The following is a 22,260-nucleotide window of genomic DNA, read 5'->3' as shown; positions in this document are numbered from 1 at the left end:
CGCCATCTGTGTCCTATTCCAGAGACTTCCTTTCACTTCCTGTCCAATAGCCCAACTGGAAGTGAGAGGACATCCCTGCAAATTAAGGGAATTCCTTGGGGATCCCCAGGTCACCAGAACTAGTGTCCCCATTGGAGGAACCCTGTTTTAGAATGGGTGTCCTAGGGATTTCCTTGTAATAAGACCTTAGTATTCTTCAGTTAAAGAGAGTATGGCTTTTCATTTATATTGGGGATATTTATTTGAATATTTTATATTATTTCATACAGCAGAGCTATTCAGATCAATCCATGCCACTGAAAGCGTTTTACAACGTAATTTATTCCATCACAGATCCACCTATCAGTATGTATTGGGAGGAAAATACACAGATTGGGACTTGGTGAGAATCAAAAGTTGGCCCCCTATCACTCCGAGACAAAGATGCTACCCACTGAGCCATAGTCCCAATTGAACCAGTAAGCACACTTACCATCCCCAGAAAGGAATACACTAAAGAAATTTTCAAAAGGCCCGGGGTCCGGGAATGTCTGGTCCGACTTCTGGAAGTAATAATAGGAGACCATGCAGTCTTTGGGATTCCTGGCCACGTAGACAATCTGATGAAGCAGGATAAATCATGGGTATTCATGCTACATAATGACAATATTTGGCTTTCTTTAAAGTCTTTCATTCTTTTGGTTTTGTTCCTAGATTCAGGACTTCACTAAAAGATTTGTATTAAAGAGAACCAACGGGGTCCTCTGTAGCCTAGAACAGTGATGGCGATTCGCGAACCTTGGCACCCCAATCGTTTTGGAACTACATTTCTCATAATGCTAATGCACTCTGCAGTGTGGTTGAGCATCATGGGAAATATAGTTCCAAAACATCTGGGGTGCCAAGGTTCGCCATCACTGGCCTAAAAGATTGCAGGCTCTGCAACCCTTGATCAGAAACTTTGGTATCCTAATATTCAAATCCTTTATATAAGAGACATGAAATACGTAATAAACTAGATTAAACAAAGAGAAACTATAATGGTTTAAGTTGTAGGCCTCCCTCATACACACTGGACTTTTCCCCAGCTCTTCTGAACCCCTTTTTTCCTGGCAGTAGAAAAGCAGCATAAAAACCCATCCAAGTTGTCCGCAATATTTATTCTGGCCATTGATATGCATGAACATTCAAGTGCTAAATACACCTAGCGTTTGGGTTAGTTGTATATATGAAATGCCACGCCTACCCTTAAAATATAGGGGTAATTTTGAGTGTATGCTTAAATTTGGAAACGAAATATAGTGAAGGCGCTACTACCCTTACTGAGTGATAATTATTATATAGATATTATATAAATATTTTAGTTGAAACCGAGAGTTGAAAGATCAATTTCCAGTATTAAAGTGCAATCGTGCCTTTTCCAAGTGCAATCAAGATTTTTTTTATACGCTGTATCTTAAAATGGGATGTGGTGTACCACTACTATCCTATGTAGACACAAGTATAGTTGGTATTTGACCCTGAATATTCAAATAATTTTTGAAAGTGCAATATATGCAATACCAAGTGCAATCATACAAATGTGCAAAAAAAAAAAAAAATGCAAAATGTGCAACAACGCATAAAAATATACATCAAAATTATTTTTCCATCATGAATGTTATAGTAATTTCCAAAGTGCAATAGTGCAATTCCCAGTGCAATCAAAAAATGGGCAATTGATGTAATATGGTTAGGGCCCGAAGTGCATGTAAAGGTGCAACTGATTTTATTTTGCTATAGTCCACAACTGATTTTTTTAAAGTGATATGGTGCAAACGAAGATTATAAATTATGGAGTGAAATTTGTGAGTAAGGGATGACCATTTATGCTCAGGTGACAGAGTGCGGATATTCATGATAAAGTGCTTGGTGGGTATAAATAAATATATACAGTCAGGTCCATAAATATTGGGACATCAACACAATTCTAAACTTTTTGGCTCTATACACCACCACAATGGATTTGAAATGAAACAAACAAGATGTACTTTAACTGCAGACTTTCAGCTTTAATTTGAGGGTATTTACTGTACATCCAAATCAGGTGAAAGGTGTAGGAATTACAACAGTTTGTATATGTGCCTCACACTTTTTAAGGGACCAAAAGTAATGGGACAATTGGCTGCTCAGCTGTTCCATGGCCAGGTGTGTGTTATTCCCTCATTATCCCATTTACAAGGAGCAGATAAAAGGTCCAGAGTTCATTTCAAGTGTGCTATTTGCATTTGGAATCTGTTGCTGTCAACTCTCAATATGAGATCCAAAGAGCTGTCACTATCAGTGAAGCAAATCATCATTAGGCTGAAAAAACAAAACAAACCCATCAGAGAGATAGCAAAAACATTAGGTGTGGCCAAATCAACTGTTTAGGACATCCTTAAAAAGAAAGAACGCACCGGTGAGCTCAGCAACACCAAAAGACCCGGAAGACCACAGAAAACAACTGTGGGGGATGACCAAAGAATTCTTTCCCTGGTGAAGAAAACTCCCTTCACAACAGTTGGCCAGATCAAGAACACTCTCCAGGAGGTAGGTGTATGTGTGTCAAAGTCAACAATCAAGAGAAGACTTCACCAGAGTGAATACAGAGGGTTCACCACAAGATGTAAACCATTGGTGAGCCTCAAAAACAGGAAGGCCAGATTAGAGTTTGCCAAACAACATCTAAAAAAGCCTTCACAGTTCTGGAACAACATCCTATGGACAGATGAGACCAAGATCAACTTGTACCAGAGTGATGGGAAGAGAAGAGTATGGAGAAGGAAAGGAACTGCTCATGATCCAAAGCATACCACCTCATCAGTGAAGCATGGTGGTGGTAGTGTTATTGCATGGGCTTGTATGGCTGCCAATGGAACTGGTTCTCTTGTATTTATTGAGGATGTGACTGCTGACAAAAGCAGCAGGATGAATTCTGAAGTGTTTCGGGCAATATTATCTGCTTATATTCAGCCAAATGCTTCAGAACTCATTGGTCGGCGCTTCACAGTGCAGATGGACAATGACCCGAAGCATACTGTGAAAGCAACCAAAGAGTTTTTTAAGGGAAAGAAGTGGAATGTTCTGCAATGGCCAAGTCAATCACCTGACCTGAATCCGATTGAGCATGCATTTCACTTGCTGAAGACAAAACTGAAGGGAAAATGCCCCAAGAACAAGCAGGAACTGAAGACAGTTGCGGTAGAGGCCTGGCAGAGCATCACCAGGGATGAAACCCAGCGTCTGGTGATGTCTATGCGTTCCAGACTTCAGGCTGTAATTGAATGCAAAGGATTTGCAACCAAGTATTAAAAAGTGAAAGTTTGATTTATGATTGTTAATCTGTCCCATTACTTTTAGTCCCTTAAAAAGTGGGAGGCACATATACAAACTGTTGTAATTCTTACACCGTTCACCTGATTTGGATGTAAATACCCTCAAATTAAAGCTGGAAGTCTGCAGTTAAAGCACATCTTGTTTGTTTCATTTCAAATCCATTGTGGGGGTGTATAGAGCCAAAAAGATTAGAATTGTGTTGATGTCCCAATATTTATCGACCTGACTGTATATTAAAACAAGCAGAATATGACTATTTTATAAGTGCAATATATTGTAGTTCACAACGTCCATGGAGGTGTGGACCAATATATAAATGAGTGTGCAGTCCAAAAATCTGTGAGGTCTCTTTTATCCCGTTATTTGGAGTGATCCGTGCCCAAAAATAGGTTGTGCTCTTGGTGAGTAGTCCGTGCTCTCCAACCTATATATGTGGTAGCAACTCACCAGAAATTTTCAGGCCTCCAGGACCTATAGAGTTGGTATAAAACCTGTTTTTGTCCGGATCCTCTGTATGGTCTGGTCAGACTCCTTGGGGTTGGGGGTCACATAAAAGTGACTCAGGGGTAACTCAGGGATAAGAAGCATATGAAAACTCTCATTGAGCAGATATATTTATTTTAGAAAAAAGATGTTCACAGTAAGTGTAAAAGCAGATTAGTAGCACTGACTCTAGCTCGCCAGTAATGTTAAGGGACCGCTGCTCGCGTAGCGTGCGTTACAACTCGTGAATCACCTTAACCCGGAAGTGACGTAACCGGAAGCGACAGAACCGGAAGTGACGTAACCGGAAGTGACGTAATCAGAAGTGATGCCGCGGGATTAACCTCTATGCATTTCACCGGATGGCGTCCTCAGGAAGTTTCAACTAAAATATTTATATAATAATTATCACTCAGTAAAGGTAGTAGCGCCTCACTATATTTTATTAGCGTTTGGGTTAGACACGTCATTGTTTTTTCTGCCAAAATGCTCCTCCTCTGAATGCGCAAGTGATGAGGTTTTATGTCTGCCTCTAAACTCTTGTGCATGGACACATAGGCAAATATGGAGAGGCGTTTAGAGGCAGAAAAACTTTTCAAATACATATTAACCTGTTCAGCGCTTGAAGGTTTACGCCCCTTAATGACCAGGCCATTTTTTTGCGATACAGCACTGCGTTACTTTAACTAACCATTGCGTGGTCGTGCGACGCTGTACCCAAATAATATTTATGTCTTTTTTCCCACTCACAAATAGAGCTTTCTTTTGGTGGTATTTGATTACCTCTGCGGTTTTTATTTTTTATGTTAAACAAAAAATGAACAATTTTTAAAAAAAATATATTTTCTACTTTATGCTATAAAACACATCTAATACAAAAATGTAAAAAATCTAATTTTTTTTAACAATTTAGGCCAATATATATTCTGCTAAATATTTTTGGTAAAAAAAATCCCAATAAGTGTATTTTGATTGGTTTGCGCAAAGGTTATAGCGTCTACAAACTATGGGATATTTTTATGGATTTTTATTTATTTTTTATTGTTTTTACTAATAATGGCGGCCATCAGTCACTTATAGTGGGACTGCGACATTGCGGCGGACAAATCCGACATGAATTGACACTTTTTGGGGACCAGTGGCACCAATACAGTGATTAGTGCTAAAATAATGCATTGTCACTGTACTAATGACACTGGCAGGGAAGGGGCTAACATCAGATCAAAGGGTTAAATGTGCTCCTAGGGAGTGCTTTCTAACTGTGTGGGGGATGCTTTGACTGGGGGAAGACAGAGATCCATGTTCCTGCTTAGCAGAAACACAGAATCTCCATCTTCCCCTCTCACAGAACGGCGGTCTGCCTTGTTTACATAGGCTGTGGGACTCTCTTGGAAACGATCGCGGGTGGCTGGCGAACATCGGGTCCAATCACAGCGGGAGCATTTTGCCGGCAGCGGGCGCCCCAGACCTAGGGCACAAAATCGCATACAGGTACGTGATTTCGTGCAGTAGGGCCGCCCTGCTGTAGTATATCTGCGTGGGGCAGTCCAGATGCTGTTAAAAATATATACATAATATACATTTTTATTCTGCAAATACATATTAAAGTCTAACTAAAGGCAAAACTTTTTTTGTCTTAGTTTTGAATAGATTTGAGATGGACTAGCACCCCTGTCAGGTTTTTTTGTTTTTTGCTGCCTGTGTCCTCGTATGGGAGATTCATCCCCTCTATTCGTCCTGTTTATCGTTATCACTGAAAGTGAAAGAAAATCCCAAATTGTGGGTTGTCACCAGAACGGGAATAGAGGGGAAATCTTCTAACTAGTTCTGGTGACAACCAGGGATTCCCTCACTTTGGATGGATTTTATTCCACTTCCTGTGTTGGCTGTGGGACAGGAGTTAAAGGGAAAGCTCCTTTGATAAGACACACATAAAAAAAAAACCTGACATGGGTTATATTCCGCCCTTACTCTATCCAAAAAATTTTAAAAAAGTTTTTGCTTTTAGCTTTACTTTAACTTGTAACAAAGGATTCCCAGAGCACTGTGGGTTTAGAAGCAAAAGAAGTTACAAACAGAAGTTATTACATTTCAGATTCCCTGTGTCTGATTGAAACCTCGGATAGGGTTGTATGGAGGAAGGGGCAAAGAGGGAATGGAGTCACTTTTATGTTTATTGAATCTGCCAGACAGTGTGGTTCCACAAGATAAAGGGGTTTACATATAAACAATTTCCTGTGCAGATGTCACAAATGATCGTCACATGGTTTGTAGTGCGATTATCTCCAATGATTGTCCATGTAGTAGCCATAATGCCTTATTGTCCTGGAATGCCTAAATCAAGAAAAAAATCCTGGATTATGGCCACCAGATGGAGCTAATGATCATAGGAGATATTTATATTACAAACAATACCGCAATCATTCACATGAATGCTTAAAATGTAGGTTTACCTTCAGCAGCATTCTCCAAAAGTTTGCTTATGTAGTTCCATATCCTCTGAATAATACATACCTGCGATCCTCCTGTTTCAAATTCTGCACCTCTTCCCATTACCAATGCAGCTGCAGGGGGATTCTCCACAAAAATACCTGGCCCCTCAATCCCAGACATGAATAGCAGGACGGACTGAAAGTTACAATTGTGGGCTTCCTAGTGGCCATGCTGGGCTGTTGCCCGCATGCATAGAATTCTCTCTTCTTCTCCAGCTGAGCCCAGTAGTGGTTGCTCTTTGAAGGTCGAACTGGATGTGCCTGCATCATTCTCTCTCCTTCTCTAACTGAGCTCAGAGAGAGAAGTGTGTATGCAATGAGCCCAGCCTAATGAAGGAGAGAGTGCACTACACATATATGCAGTTTTAAGTCCTGGAAAGGCTATTTGGTACAGAGTTCAGGAGTGCATTACGTACAGAGCGCAGAGTTCAGGAGTGCGCTATGTACAGAGAGCAGAGTTCAGGAGTGCGCTGCATACAGAGCACAGAGTTCAGGAGTTCGCTTTGTACAGAGCGCAGTGATCAGGAGTATGCTGCGTACAGAGCACAGAGTTCAGGAGTGCGCTATGTACAGAGCGCAGAGATCAGGAGTGTGTTGTGTACAGAGCACAGAGTTCAGGAGTGCATTACATACAGAGTGCCCTATGTACAGAGTTCAGGAGTATGCTACATGCAGAGTTCAGGGATACGCTATGTACAGTGTGGAGTTCCAGGGGTGCCCTATGCACATAGTGCAGATTGCAGGATTTAGTGATGCTCTTTTTACACACAGCAGAGTTCAGGGTGGCGCTGTGTACAGAGTGTAGGGTTTAGGGGTGTGCTACATACAGAGTGCAGGTTTTAGGGGTGCTCTATGTACACAGAGCAGAGTTCAGGGGTGCGCTGTGTACAGAGTTCAGGGTTTAGGAGTGCTCTTTGCACAGTGTGCAACACCAACCTCCCCCTCCTACCTTGCCCAGATCTATTAACTCCCTATATAGGTTGCTCTAATACTGCCCTGTGTAGGAGGCTCTCTCTACCACTAGCGTGTTTGGCTCTGTTATACCTCCCTGTGTAGACAGTGCTGCCCTGCAGGGATATTGTTCCCACTCTCACATTCTGCAGAGCTATCCCTGCCGTTCCCTGCCATGCCCTGCTGTGAGGGATCGGTTACATTCTGGCTGCAAAACTGGGTGGGAGGTCCACATGACAAGGCCTGTTGGCCTGGATTTGGCCTGCGGGCCTTGTCTTTGACATATGTGCTGTAAGGGGAAACCTACTGCTTTGCTCCTCAACAGGTCCTGCTCCCTAAGGCTATTCCTTTTCTCTTCTTAACCAGCAGGTGCTCTGTCACCATCTTACTCCCACACTGCAGACAAACTGAATTCCACTTTTTATGGAATCATCATTCAAGATGGCTGCCCAAATCTCGTAGGATTTCAGTATCCAATAGGATTTCTGTTCTCCCCAAAATGGATGCCTGGCACCCATAGCAAGAGACAATCTTCAATGGGCTCCTGCCAGCCTAAAGAGACTACACAGTGCCACCTTCAGGTTGGAGCATATACTGCTGCCTCCGCCTGTCTACACATTCACTAAGATGATTGGGAGCAGCAAGTGGGCAACCCCCTTAAAATTTGAGGTGGGGTTTTGGTAGGCCGCTCCACTAAGTGGGTGGGACTATCTAGTCACTGGGCAGGCTTAAGGTGGACTGTGGTGGAGTTTTACTTAGCCCTGGGGGCGGTACTGAGATTTTAATACTTATTCATTTGTGAATGATAGGGCCCCTTTAAAAAAAAAAAAAAATGGCCCGACTTGTACTGCAGTTTCTTGGCACTCTCTCACCTTTGTATTTCTTTCCCAAAAAGATGTTGGCAGGAGGTGTACTGGCAAATGTGTTTTAAGCAGACGAGGAGATGGCATGGTATTCGCAAACTCTAAAGCTGGAAAAGAAAAAACAGGTAAAATGCAGTGACGCATATACTAGGATAGTTATAGAAAGCACGGCCAACATACCAAGAAATCCTACTTGTACATTTGAATAAATGATCGCTCATCAAATGACCAATCTAAATAACATCTGGAAAATGTAAATATAAAAAAAAAATTAAACGCTTTTAATATCACTTACATGTTTTCGCCATCTCTAGAAACGGCACTTTGACGAAACATGGCGCTCGCAGGCTCTTCTCCACATCTCCTTCCTGAAGTATCAAGTCCACGATCTCCTGCATCCAGGTAGTACCTGCCAAGTAGGCACCAACAAAAACCTTTTTTTATGAGTGCTGTCAGCTGTTTCAATATCTGCCAACCATGCAGGAATACCATAGGTGGAAAGGCTTGGTTTGTTGAGAGGCGCTCAGTAGAAAAGTTCAATAGTTCATGACACTTCAGGAATTTTTGTCCAAATTTCTATTGATGTAGAGCAAGGATCCTCAAACTACGGCCCTCCAGCTGTTGCAGAACTACACATCCCATGAGGCATTGCAAAACTCTGACATTCACAGACATGACTAGGCATGATGGGAGTTGCAGTTCCTGAACAACTGGAGGGCCAAAGGTTAAAGACCCTTGATGTAGAGTAACAAGATATGGCAATGTGTTTCTTATCTTGATACTAGACCAGGGGTTCGAAACTTTCTAAACAAACTGCCAGTTTACGGTCCTTCAGATTTTAGGAAGGCTGTACTGTGGCCATTTGGAGTAAAAAATTGCCCCCGTGTCAGTGGGGGTACCAATGTCTCAGGCTCTGTGGCCAGTAGAAGGAGGAATAGTGCCCCATTATTGGTGTCAGTGGGAGGAATAGTTCCCCATCACTGGTGTCAGTGGGAGGAATAGTTCCCCATCACTGGTGTTGGTGGGAGGATCAGTGCCCCATCCTTGGTGTTAGTAGAGGGACTAGTGTCCCATCAATGTGCCAGTGGGAGAAATAATGCCCCATCATTGGTGTTGGTGGAAGGAATAGCGCTCCATCATTTGTGTCAGTGGAGAAAATAGTGTCCCATTATTGGTGTCAGTGGAAGGAAGAACGCCTCATCATTGGTGTCAGTGGAAGGAATAGTGCCCCATCATTGGTGTCAGTGGAGTGAATTTGATCCCATTAGTGGTGTCAGTGGAAGAAAAAAACGCACCATCATTGGTGTCAGTGGAAGGAATAGGGCTCCATCATTGGTGTCAGTGTAATGAATGAGCCCCATCATTGGTGTATGCGGTAGAAATAGTGCCCCATCATTGGTGTCAGTGGAGTGAACACGACCCCATTATTGGTGTCAGTGGAAGAAAAAACCACACCATCATTGGAGTTAGTGGAAGTAATAGGGCTCCATCATTGGTGTCAGTGGAAGGAATGAGCCCCATCATTGGTTTCTGTGGGAGGAATAGTGCCCCATCATTGGAGTCAGTGGAAGTAATAGGGCTCCATCATTGGTGTCAGTGGAAGAAATTAGCCCCATCATTGGTGTCTGTGGTAGAAATAGTGCCCCATCATTGGAGTTAGTGGAAGTAATTGGGCTCCATCATTGGTGTCAGTGGAAGGAATGAGCCCCATCATTGGTGTCTGTGGGACAAATAGTGCCCCAGCATTGGAGTCAGTGAAATTAATAGGGCTCTGTAATTGGTGTCAGTGGAAGGAATGAGCCCCATCATTGCCATAGACACACTCCTAAACCTTGTGGACAGCCTTCCCAGAAGAGTTGAAGCTGTTATATAAGGGAGGGCCAACTCAATACTGAACCTTATGGTCAAAGACTGGGATGCCATTAAAGTTCATGGCATCCCAATACTTTTGGTAATATAGTGTATAATAAAATGCACAGATATGCAAAATAAGTGCATTGTTAGGCACGTAGGCACGCTGCAAAAGTTGGCCATACACTAGTAGACTATTGTTTGAAATCTTTGTTTATGAATGGTTTTCGAATCATTATTGGGGGTCAAAACAATGTTAATTTTTAAACCACCGTGATAAGAAAATTTGAAGGAGCAGGATCATTATTCTTAACTGAACACATTTCTGAAAGTATAAATTGAGAAATAGTGCCCCATCATTCGTGTCAGTGTGAGAAACAGTGCCCCATCATTGGTGTTAATGGGAGGAACAGTGCCCCGTCATTGGTGTTAATGAGAGGAATAGTGCACCATCGTTGGTATCAATGAAAAAAATAGTGCCCCATTATTGGTGTCAGTGGGAGGAACAGTGCTCCATCGTTAGTATTAATGGGAGGAATAGTGCCCCATCATTGGTGTCAGTAGAAGGAATAATGCCCCATTTGTTGGTGTAATTCGGAGAAATAGTACCTTATTGTTGGTGTGAGTGGGAGGAATAGTGCCCCATTATTGGTGTCAGTGGGAGGAATAATGCCCCATCATTAGAATTAGTGGGAGGAATTCTGCCCCATCATTAGTATTAGTGGGAGGGATGGTGCCCCGTCATTGGTATCAGTGGGAGAAATAGTGCCCCATCATTGGTATTAGTGGGAGAAATAGTGCCCCATCATTGGTATCAGTGGGAGGAATAGTTCCCCACCATTGGTATCAGTGGAAGGAATAGTGCCCCATCATTGGTTTCAGTGGGAGGACTAGTGCCCCATCATTGGTATCAGTGGGAGGAATAATGCCCCATCATTGGTGTCAGTGGGAGGAATAATGCCCCAACGTTGGTATCAGTGGGAGGAATAATGCCCCATCATTGGTATCAGTGGGAGGAATAATGCCCCATCATTGGTGTCAGTGGGAGGAATAGTGCCCTATCATTGGTATCAGTGGGAAGAATAATGCCCCATCATTGGTATCAGTGGGAGGAATAATGCCCCATCATTGGTATCAGTGGGAGGAATAGTGCCTAATCATTGGTTTCAGTGGGAGGAATAGTGCCCATCATTGGTATCAGTGGGAGGAATAATTCCCCATCATTGGTATCAGTGGGAGGAATAATTCCCCATCATTGGTGTCAGTGGGAGGAATAGTGCCCTATCATTGGTATCAGTGGGAAGAATAATGCCCCATCATTGGTGTCGGTGGGAGAAATAATGCCCCATCATTGGTGTCAGTGGGAGGAATAATGCCCCATCATTGGTATCAGTGGGAGGAATAATGCCCCATCATTGGTGTCAGTGGGAGGAATAATGCCCCATCATTGGTGTCAGTGGGAGGAATAATGCCCCATCCTTGGTATCAGTGGGAGGAATAATGCCCCATCATTGGTGTCAGTGGGAGGAATAATGCCCCATCATTGGTGTTAATGAGAGGAATAGGGCACCATCGTTGGTATCAATGAAAAAAATAGTGCCCCATTATTGGTGTCAGTGGGAGGAACAGTGCTCCATCGTTAGTATTAATGGGAAGAATAGTGCCCCATCATTGGTGTCAGTGGAAGGAATAATTCCCCATTTGTTGGTGTAATTCGGAGAAATAGTACCTTATTGTTGATGTGAGTGGGAGGAATAGTGCCCCACTATTGGTGTTAGTGGGAGGAATAATGCCCCATCATTAGAATTAGTGGGAGGAATTCTGCCCCATCATTAGTATTAGTGGGAGGGATGGTGCCCCATCATTGGTATCAGTGGGAGAAATAGTGCCCTATCATTGGTATTAGTGGGAGAAATAGTGCCCCATCATTGGTATCAGTGGGAGGAATAGTTCCCCATCATTGGTATCAGTGGAAGGAATAGTGCCCCATCATTGGTTTCAGTGGGAGGACTAGTGGCCCATCAATGGTATCAATGGGAGGAATAATGCCCCATCATTGGTATCAGTGTGGGGAATAATGCCCCATCATTGGTATCAGTGAGAGGAATAGTGCCCCATCATTGGTATAAGTGGGAGGAATAATGCCCCATCATTGGTATCAGTGGGAGGAATAATGTCCCATTATTGGTGTCAGTGGGAGAAATAGTGCCCTATCATTGGTATCAGTGGGAGGAATAATGCCCCATCATTGGTGTCAGTGGGAGGAATAATGCCCCAACGTTGGTATCAGTGGGAGGAATAATGCCCCATCATTGGTGTCAGTGGGAGGAATAATGACCCATCACTTTTCCCCCAGAAAGAATGCAACACTACTGAGCAAGAGTAGGCAGAAAAAAATACCACCGGAGGTCATACTGGCCAAGGTGCCAACAACAGTCAGACATTCATTCATTGGAGGCCATTCATTGTCACTGTTCAGCTGTTTTATCATCTTCATTGGCATTAACTCTAAGCTATTCGTTGTCTTCTTTTCAGAAGTCATATGTTAACTTTATAAAAAGGTGCAAAGATATCAATTGTATAAGCTCCAACACTCACTATCTCCCTCCCTTCCCTCAGCTGCATATTTCCAATCTTGCCACAGGTCCTTCTTTTTCTTTCCAACACCAAAACACAGTTTGTTATACACAGAAGTCTATGCAGTTCTACTTTACATATGTGCAGGGAGAAGAGAACCGGCCAGCCCAAGGTACACATTGTAGCAGGATGTGGCTGGATTGGGTACCAGAAATAGGGAAGTTTGCAGCTAACGAGGGGGCAGGGAAGGTGGATCAGCTTAGTGGGAAAATGTCCTTAATATTAAAGCTGAACTTCAGAAAAAGCAAATGTCTAAATCCATTTGCCATGTGTGTTCTTCTTGAATCTCGGTGTGCTTTGTGTATTTCTCTCAGACCTGTACATTCACACAGTGTGAGACTTCCTGTAATAAAGACGGCTCACTGCTCTCTCCTTGTGCAGGGAGACTGGTCTTGTCTCCGCCCTTCCTGTAGTTTTCTGCAGTAGGTGGAGCCTGCAGGGCCCCTCCCACAGCTCTGCTCTCTCTTACAAATTAATCTCTGGGTTTGCAAAGGCCTTTGGTGCACACTCACACACCCAACTTTAAACAGTTAAGTTGTTGCCCTTGTATTGACCTGTTATCATACAGTACCTCTGAATCCTTTATTTTGCAGAAATGAAATATTCTCTCACCTGATTTGGGGTAAGAGGCCACCATTACGTCCCCATCACGAGCCTCAAAACTGCGTATCACGTCCCATTCATTGCAAATGTCCTGGAGCATGGGGACACCTTCTATGTTGTCCATACCTGATGTAAAGGCGGCCATTTCTTGGATAATTTTCTCTATGACTTCTGGATCCATCCTAAGAAAAGAGCAATGGCAGATCATGACCTTGGAGCTATATAAGAGCTCTAAGAATGTACTTATATTGGAAAATGCTAACAAAATCCTATACAGATGGCACTATACACTGGCTAGGCTGGCTAGTTTTCTCACCGCCCATTACCCTCTTTGTTTCCAAGGATGTTCACAAGTGGGACCAATTTGGTGAAAGAGTCCCACTGCTCACAGGTGATCTGACCTGCGGTGCTACTCACATTGCAATGGATGTCAGGTGCACGCCCTGCCACTGCCGCAGGCCACAATCTTGAATGAAAAAATTGCATAGCAGCAAACTCACAAATGCAAAAAATCAGCTTTTTTAGTGTTCAGAAGAATTCCATAAAAAAACATACACTGACAGACAGAGGGGGGCATTGAGGTTGACGCGTTTCACACAAAAATCGTGCTTTGCTAAAACCATAGAGCAATGTAGTCAATACAATTTGAGGCCCCGTTTACATCTCATGATTTCAGACCTTGGTAAGAATCACCGCGATCCTGTCTAAGATCCCAAATTGTGGCTATAAAAATGGAATCATTGATCAAAAATAGGTGTCTCCAATTTGTTGACTACAAACTCCGCTTTAATATCCAAGTTCCAGATATATATGGCACAGGTGTAAACATTTCACATATTAATCAATTGAAATAAAGTGCATGCAACTGAAACTCTAAATATAGTAGTGCATATTTGGCAAAAAGTATTAAAACAGAAAAGAATCATGAACATAAAAATAAAAAATAAATAAAGATAATCGTAAATAAGAAAAAATATGATAAAGATAGAAAAGAAAAAGAAAAAATAATAATATTAATAAGTAAAAAAAACCATCAAATATCGCATGCCGGTATGCTTTCGGTTTGCTTTCCACTCTCCCAGATGAGCCCATATCTGAAGACGTCAGTGTGCTGACGAAACGTGTTAGTGGAACGCATGTAGTGATGTCACGTGGGGAGATTGGAACGTGAACCGGAAGCATACCGCTACACTGCCGTCCACTCTATCCCCGACTCGTGATAGTCAAACACACGGCCTTTTAAACTTTTTTTAATGATTTTATATTTGTACTGCCATTGTGGAATATTATTGCCGATGGATGGGAAATAAAACTTTACACCTACTACACTATCCAGAGCCTTTTTTCCTTCTTTCTCAGTGCCCAAGTTGGGAACGAGGAGAGCTGGAGAGATTGCAGTCCCTGGTCGGAGTGACTACACTGGATGAACAGCCACTGATCCTGGTGGGGGTGACCACACAGGTGCTGCATGGTCTTGTTGCTATATAGCAGTCAGGACCAACAACATTTGGTGAGGGTCCCATTCATAACCACCTTTGGGTTATATCTGTCGGGGAAATCTAGCCTATACAAGGCTGACGGGGAAAATCACTTTTTAGCACCTGCACTTCAATCTGCACAGAACTGTCCTTTTTCACTTTGCACAAGATTTTCTATCAAGCTTGTTTCTTTGGACTATTTATTGGTCATTATATCACTCATTTTTATACATCCAGTATATTTATCTATTTATATGTAAATCTATTTTCATAGATACGGAGCACTTTCACCATGGTTCATTTATGCACATTTGCACTTTATATATATCTATGTAACTTATCATGCTGCAATTTGTCTATCCAGTATAAACTGGCCTTGCACCTATTTACTGCAACTAAACAAACTATTGTAAGAGCCTGGAAAACCCCAACTCTTAGCTTCAAAGCTGTCAAAAATGGTATACAGTAAATAACATTATGGTCAATGAGAAATTGACAGCCATATTATCTATTATCAGGTTAACCGTGATAATTTTTTTGGGGTTTGGCAACCCTGAATTTTCCACGCACAGCCATCTTGGTTCGGCAATACTCTTTTGTGGATCTAGTGGTCTTGCGTCATGGATTCCTGGGACTCCTCTTTCTTTTCTTTTCTTTTCTTTATCTTGTTTCCCCTTTTCCCTTTCTCAGTTTCTTCTGTCTTCTTATCTCTTGGCTAGCTAATATATGACTATCTGGTTGCAGGGCGTTGGCCTGGTCTGGATGGTTACGATATGAGTAACTCTCATTCATGACAATATAGCATGCTTTATATCTATAAGGTTTATGTGTGTAAATAATTTTACCTGCAGTTTGATGTCCTTGTGTTACTGAAACCTACACATTGGCTTTGATCCAGTATGTTTTTACTGTAAGGCTTTGAACCTTGGATATGTATGTTCGTACAGCCTACATTTACTTTGCATTGTAATTGTCCAATTGTTGGCTCTGCTCACACCTAGTATTAGATTGGTAAGGTGGATGAGTCTGGCGGCAGCATTCATGATGGATTGAAGGGGGGATAGCCTGTTTAGAGGTATGCCAACGAGAAGGGAATTGCAGTAGTCGAGGCGCGAGATGACCAGGGAGTGAACTAAGAGCTTTGTTGTGTCTTTGGTTAGAAAGGGGCGTATTTTGGCGATGTTGCGGAGGCTGAAGCGGCAAGATTTGGACAGCGATTGGATGTGGGGTTTGAAGGAGAGTTCAGAGTCCAGGACAACACCTAAGACCTTGGCATGCGGGGATGGGCTGATAGTAATGCCATCGATATTTACAGAGAAATCAGGGGAAGGGGCACGCAGTGGAGGAAAAATTATAAGCTCGGTTTTGGATGGATTGAGTTTGAGGAAGTGGTGAGACATCCAGACCGATATATCTGATAGTAAATTAGTGATACGTGAGGAAACTGAGGGAGAGAGCTGAGGGGTGGATAGGTAGATTTTGGTATCATCAGCGTAGAGATGGTATTGGAAGCCGTGGGAGGCTATCAACTGACCTAAAGAGGAGGTGTAGATTGAAAATAGGAGGGGTCCAAGAACAGAGCCTTGGGGAACCCCAACAGAGAAGGGAAGAGGAGAGGAGGAAGTAGAATTGTACGCAACGCTAAAGGTGCGGTTGGATAAGTAGGAAGAGAACCAGTGAAGAGTAGAGTGAAGGAGACCAAAGGCATGGAGTTTTTTGAGGAGGAGGGGATGGTCAACCGTATCAAAGGCAGCAGAAAGGTCCAGAAGTAGGAGTACAGAATAGAGTCCATTGGTTTTGGCCATTAGTAGATCGTTTGTCAGTTTTAGGAGAGCAGTTTCAGTGGAGTGTTGAGGCCGAAATCCAGACTGAAGGGGATCAAGGAGGCTTTTCTCAGCAAGGTGGTTGCACAGTCGGTTGTAGACTAGACATTCGAGGAGTTTGGATGAGAAGGGGAGCAAGGAAATAGGATGTAGGTTGTTCAGATCGGTTGGGTCCAGTGAGGGCTTTTTAAGTATGGGGCTGACTAGTGCATGTTTTAGAGAGTTGGGGAAGATGCCAGAAGAGAGGGAGAGATTGAAGATGTGGGTTAGAGAGCATAGAATAGGGCCAGAAGGTGAACGTAGCATTTGCGAGGGAACAGGATCAAGAGGGCAGGTGGTTAAGTGGACGTTAGCAAGTAGTTTAGCAACCTCATCTATAGTGGCGGGGTTGAATGAGGGAAGTAATGATCGCACCTGTGGGCATGAAGCATAAGGCATGGAAGGTATCTGAACAGCAACGATCTCCTTACGAATTGTATCAATCTTCTGTTTGAAGTGGTAGGCGATCTCCTGGGCAGTGAGTGAATCAGCGGGAGGGGGTAGTGGAGGACGGAGTAGAGAGTTAAAGGTATCGAAGAGTTGCCGGGGGCCTGATGACAGGCTGTTAATGAGAGTGATAAAATAGGTCTGTTTGGCAGTGTGGAGATTGGAATTGTATTTTTGGAGGGCAGATTTATATTGGCTGAAATCCTTCTGAGACCGAGTCTTACGCCATAGGCGCTCAAGAGCACGGCTATGCTTTTTCAGACTTCTAGTGTGATCTGTTTGCCAAGGTTGAAGGGGTCGGGGCCTGATTCGGTGTGTGGTGAGGGGGGCCAGTGTGTCCAGGGAGGCTAAGAGTGAAGCGTTGTAGACAGAAGTGGCTAGGTTGGTGCAGGACAGAGGTGCTATTTTGTCATAGAGGTGGTCAGTAGCAGAGTAGAGAAGAGAAGGGTTGAGATGGCGTAGGTTTCTGCGGGTAATTGTAAGGTAGCTGGAGGGAGAGGAGGAGAGGGAGAGAGTGAAACTAATAAGGTAGTGATCAGAGAGAGGGAAAGGATTGTTTGAGAGGTTGGAGTGCATAGGTGGGAGAAAACAAGGTCAAGGATATTGCCTTCAGAGTGAGTAGAAGCATGTATCCATTGCTTTAGGTCAAAGGAGGAGGTTAAACTGAGAAGTTTGGAAGTGGCAGGAGTGTTAGTATTAATAGGGATGTTGAAGTCGCCGAGAATGATTGTGGGGATTTCGGAAGAGAGAAAGTAGGGTAGCCAGGCAGAGAAGTCGTCAAGAAAGGTCGATACTGGACCAGGGGGGCAGTAGATCACAGCTATCCTTAGAGAAACAGGGGAGAAAAGACGAATGCAGTGTACCTCAAATGAGGAGAGTGACAGAGAGGGACGCGGGTGAAGTACCTGAAAGGTGCTAAGTGGGGCTAGAAGGATCCCGACACCCCCTCCCTTGCGTCCATTGGGTCTAGGGGAGTGAGTCCATAGAAGACCACCTTGGGATAGGGCAACAGAAGACGCAGTGTCGGATTCGTGAAGCCAGGTTTCGGTGATGGCGAGTAGATTAAATGAATTAGCGATGAAAAGGTCATGGAGAGAGGTGAGTTTATTACAGACAGAGCGGGCGTTCCAAAGGGCGCAAGAGAAAGGGAGTCTGGTCTTGGGAAGAAGAGAGGTGGGAACTACCGTATTTTCCGCCGTATAAGACGCACCGGCATATAAGACACACCCAATTTTAAAGGAGGAAAATCTAGAAAAAAAAGATTCTGAACCACATACTGCAGTAAAATATTTTATATCAACAGGTGAGGGTATAGGCATGGCACAGGTGAGGGTATAGGCATGGCACAGGTGAGGGTACAGGCATGGCACAGGTGAGGGTACAGGCATGGCACAGGTGAGGGTATAGGCATGGCACAGGTGAGGGTATAGGCATGGCACAGGTGGTGCTTTAGGCATGGCACAGTTGGTGCTTTAGGCGTGGCACAGGTGGTGCTTTAGGCATGGCACAGTTGGTGCTTTAGGCATGGCACAGTTGGTGCTTTAGGCATGGCACAGGTGGTGCTTTAGGCATGGCACAGTTGGTGCTTTAGGAATGGCACAGGTGGTGCTTTAGGCATGGCACAGGTCGGCTCTCCTGGGCTGCCTACGAGACGTCCACGGCGCTGCTCCTCTCGTCCTCTTCTTCTGACGGCGGCGGGATTCCTGGAACCGTCCACGGCGCTGCTCCTCTCGTCCTCTTCTGTCTTCTTTGACGGCGGCTCTCTCGGTCCGGCGGGATGGAGAACGGGCGGTGACGGTGCGTGACTGACGCACGCACCGGCACCGCCCCCATTGGACGTCAGGACTCACAGGCAGCAGGCAAAATGTGTATTTGCCGTATAAGACGCACCAACTTTTCCCCCCCAGTTTTGGGGAAGAAAAAGTGCGTCTTATACGGCGAAAAATACGGTAGATTGTGCTGAGTGCGGTTGCAGCCAGAGGGTGCAGGGCAAGTGGTGTGTTGAGCACGGGTAGCGATTGGCTGAGCGGACCTTACGTTACTTCCAGCCGGTGAGGCGCACGCTGTGTGAGCAGCAACCACCGAGCCGAGTCTCCATGTTGCTTTTAATATATGTTTGTTTGTAAGTATTAGTCCGTTTGCTTAAATAAACTTGATGGAACGTACTTCACTATGTTTAGCCTCTATTTATATCTGAGGACATATGAGGACATATAAAGCAAGCAGGACCATAGAAGGATCTGTGCCTACAGTACTGGCAAGGAAAGCTGCCACGGATTACTAAACAGCTGATGACCTAGCGTGTTGTGGTGAGTACATTACCACAAGGGGGAGCACACCCTAAGAGGAATCACCAGCACTTGAATGGACATTTATGAACTGTTTTTTTTATTTTTGCACATTATGCACAAGTCACTAGCACTTTGATGATTATTGATTTACGTATCAATCCCTTTTTATATGATCAGTGGTTTTAGCAACTTGAGAAATTTGCATATCCCTGGTTCGTATATATTGCTATATTTGCACATATATTTTTTGATACTAATTTTAAGCAGCGCTGCAACACTGGTTTCACCCTTGTTTAGAAAGTTTACAGACCCCTGTTCTAATCAAACAACATGATGAGAAATGCTTAGTCCAGCAACGTTATATAGAAACCATTTACAATGTAACAATTACACAGATTGTAGCCCCTATTATTGTTATATAGTATTTATATAGCGCCGACAGTTTACGCAGCGCTTTACAACTTGAGGGTAGACAGTACAAATACAATATACTTTAATACGGTAGGAATCAGAGGACCCTGCTCCTTAGAGCTTATTAAATCTAAAGCTCAGCTATTGTCCTACAGCACTTACCTGTAATGAAGGATGTCCCTCACTGTGCAGACAACTGGATCCTGTAGCAATCTTCACTGCTGCGCTACGCTGTCCTCTTGCTGTCTTTGAACTTTCAGCATACAGGGGGTTAATAGCTTCCTGATATGGGCCGAGCGGCTGTAAAACAAAAAAAAAAAAGCTCCCGCTGAGGATCTTCCCCCTCCAACTCCATTGGGAAATCGTCTTTAACCACCTCAATACCGGGCCAGTTCTGACACTTCTCTCATACACTTCAATATCTGCATTTTTTTCTAGAAAAATACTTATAACCCCCAAACACTATATATATACATTACCAAAAGTATTGGGACGCCTGCCTTTACACTCTCATGAACTTTAATGGCATCCCAGTCTTAGTCCGTAGGGTTCAATTTAAGTTGGCCCACCCTTTGCAGCTATAACAGCTTCAACTCTTCTGGGAAGGCTGTCCACAAGGTTTAGGAGTGTGTCTATGGGAATGTTTGACCATTCTTCCAGAAGCGCATTTGTGAGGTCAGGCACTGATGTTTGACAAGAAGACCTGGCTCGCAGTTTCCACTCTAATTCATCCTAAACTGTTCCATCGGGTTGAGGTCAGGACTCTGTGCAGGCCAATACGTTTCCATCACCCTAAATTTGCTCATCCATGTCTTTATGGACCTTGCTTTGTGCCCTGGTCCAAATCATTTGGTGGAGGTGGGATTTTGGCGTGGGGTTGTTTTTCAGGGGTTGGGCTTGGCCCCTTAGTTCCCCTTAGTTCCAGTCTTAAAGCACAAAATCGATCTTTTTTTTTTTTTTTGTGCCCGTCCGCTTGTTCTCCTTCACCTGAAACAGAATTGGTTAGGTTTTTTTTTTTTTTTTTTTTGTACTTACCTTGTAATTGTAGATCGAATATACTCACCTATTCTTCACTTCCTCCCTCTGTGCCGCGGCTCCGCCGTCACTTCCTGTCTCGCGATGATTCCTGGGAGCTGAACGTCATCGCTCCCAGGAATCAATGCGACGGCACCAGCCCCGCTCGTCACTTACGGGGCGACGCCGCATTCCCTGCTAAACAGCTTCTGGGCATGCCCAGAAGCTGTGGAGGAATGCGGCGCCACACCGGAAGTGACGAGAGGGGCCGGTGCCGGCGCATTCTGGGAGAAGAAGACGCGGAAGAAGACACAGAAGAGGATCGCGCCGGCTTCAGCTGCCCACAAGAGAGATGGAAACGCTGTGGAAGAAATTTTATAAGTGAGTATTTCTTCTTGCAGGTAAGTGCGAACCGGGACAGATCAGAGGCTAGCCATTGTGGAATGTACTAGCCCTGACTGTCCCGGGGGGGAATGTTAACTGAAATTTTTTTTCTGTGCCCGGAACTCCGCTTTAAGGTGTCAAAAAACCAAGACATTTTGGACAATTTCATGCTCCCAACTTTGTGGGAACAGTTTGGGGATGGCCCCTTCCTGTTCCAACATGACTGCACACCAGTCCACAAAGCAAGGTCCATAAAGACATAGATGAGCGAGTTTGGGGTGGAGGAACTTGACTGGCCTGCACAGAGTCCTGACCTCAACCCAATAGAACACCTTTGGGATGAACTAGAGTGGACACTGCAAGCCAGGCCTTCTCATCCAACATCAGTGCGTGACCCCACAAATGTGCTTCTGGAAGATTGGTCAAATATTCCCATAGACACACTCCTAAACCTTGTGGACAGCCTTCCCAGAAGAGTTGAAGCTGTTATAACTGCAAAAGGTGGGCCAACTCAATATTGAACCCTACGGACTAAGACTGGGATGCCATTAAAGTTCATGTTCCGTTACATATGTATTCTGCACACTTTGTCTGAGCCTACCTCAAAGAAGAACTTCATAAACCAGTAGCTGTTGAAACAATGAATTCTCTGGTGTTGTACCGTACAGTATAGAGTATAAAGTGCAAGGGTCAGAAGTAACCAGCGTACCACACAGATTGCAATAGTCAGGGCGAGGGAGGGGGCTGGGGGGGGGGGGGACAGCAAGCGAAAACAAGGGAGAGAGGGAGCAAGGAAGTGAGAAGGGGAGAGGAAGACCAAGAGACAGAGAGAAAGAGAGAGAGAGAGAGAGAGAAAGAGAGAGAGAGAGAGAGAGAGAGAGAGTGAAGGATAGAGAGAGAGAGAGAGAGAGTGAAGGATAGAGAGAGAGAGAGAGAGAGAGAGAGAGAGAGAGAGAGAGAGAGAGAGAGAGAGAGAAAACGAGAGGGAGAGAGAGAGAGAGAGAGACGGAAAGGGAGAGAGAAAGGGAGACAGAGGGAGAGAGACAGTGAAGGAGAGAGAGAAAGAGAGAAAGACAGAGAGGGAGAGAAAGAGAGATGGAAGGAGGGAGACAAAGAGGGAGAGAGAGAAAGAAAGGCAGAGAGGGGGAGAGAGAGAC

General features: G+C 44.1%; 1 protein-coding gene across 1 annotated transcript in view; it reads right to left on the bottom strand.

Annotated features, from left to right (window-relative positions):
- LOC309558528 (uncharacterized protein) overlaps positions 1–22,260 on the bottom strand; it is a 99,195-nt gene that overhangs the window by 39,794 nt on the left and 37,141 nt on the right. Inside the window, exons 10-13 of the mRNA XM_082261608.1 lie at positions 13,226–13,434; positions 8,421–8,534; positions 8,135–8,232; positions 473–599 (exon numbers count right to left, since the gene is read on the bottom strand). Coding sequence (XP_082117734.1) covers positions 473–599; positions 8,135–8,232; positions 8,421–8,534; positions 13,226–13,434 — 548 coding nt within the window. The remainder of the gene's footprint in view (positions 1–472; positions 600–8,134; positions 8,233–8,420; positions 8,535–13,225; positions 13,435–22,260) is intronic.

The sequence above is a fragment of the Pelophylax lessonae genome, assembly GCF_965119305.1.
Source record: "Pelophylax lessonae genome assembly, chromosome: 6".
Classification (NCBI taxonomy): domain Eukaryota; kingdom Metazoa; phylum Chordata; class Amphibia; order Anura; family Ranidae; genus Pelophylax; species Pelophylax lessonae.
This window is presented reverse-complemented; position numbering and strand designations above follow the sequence as displayed.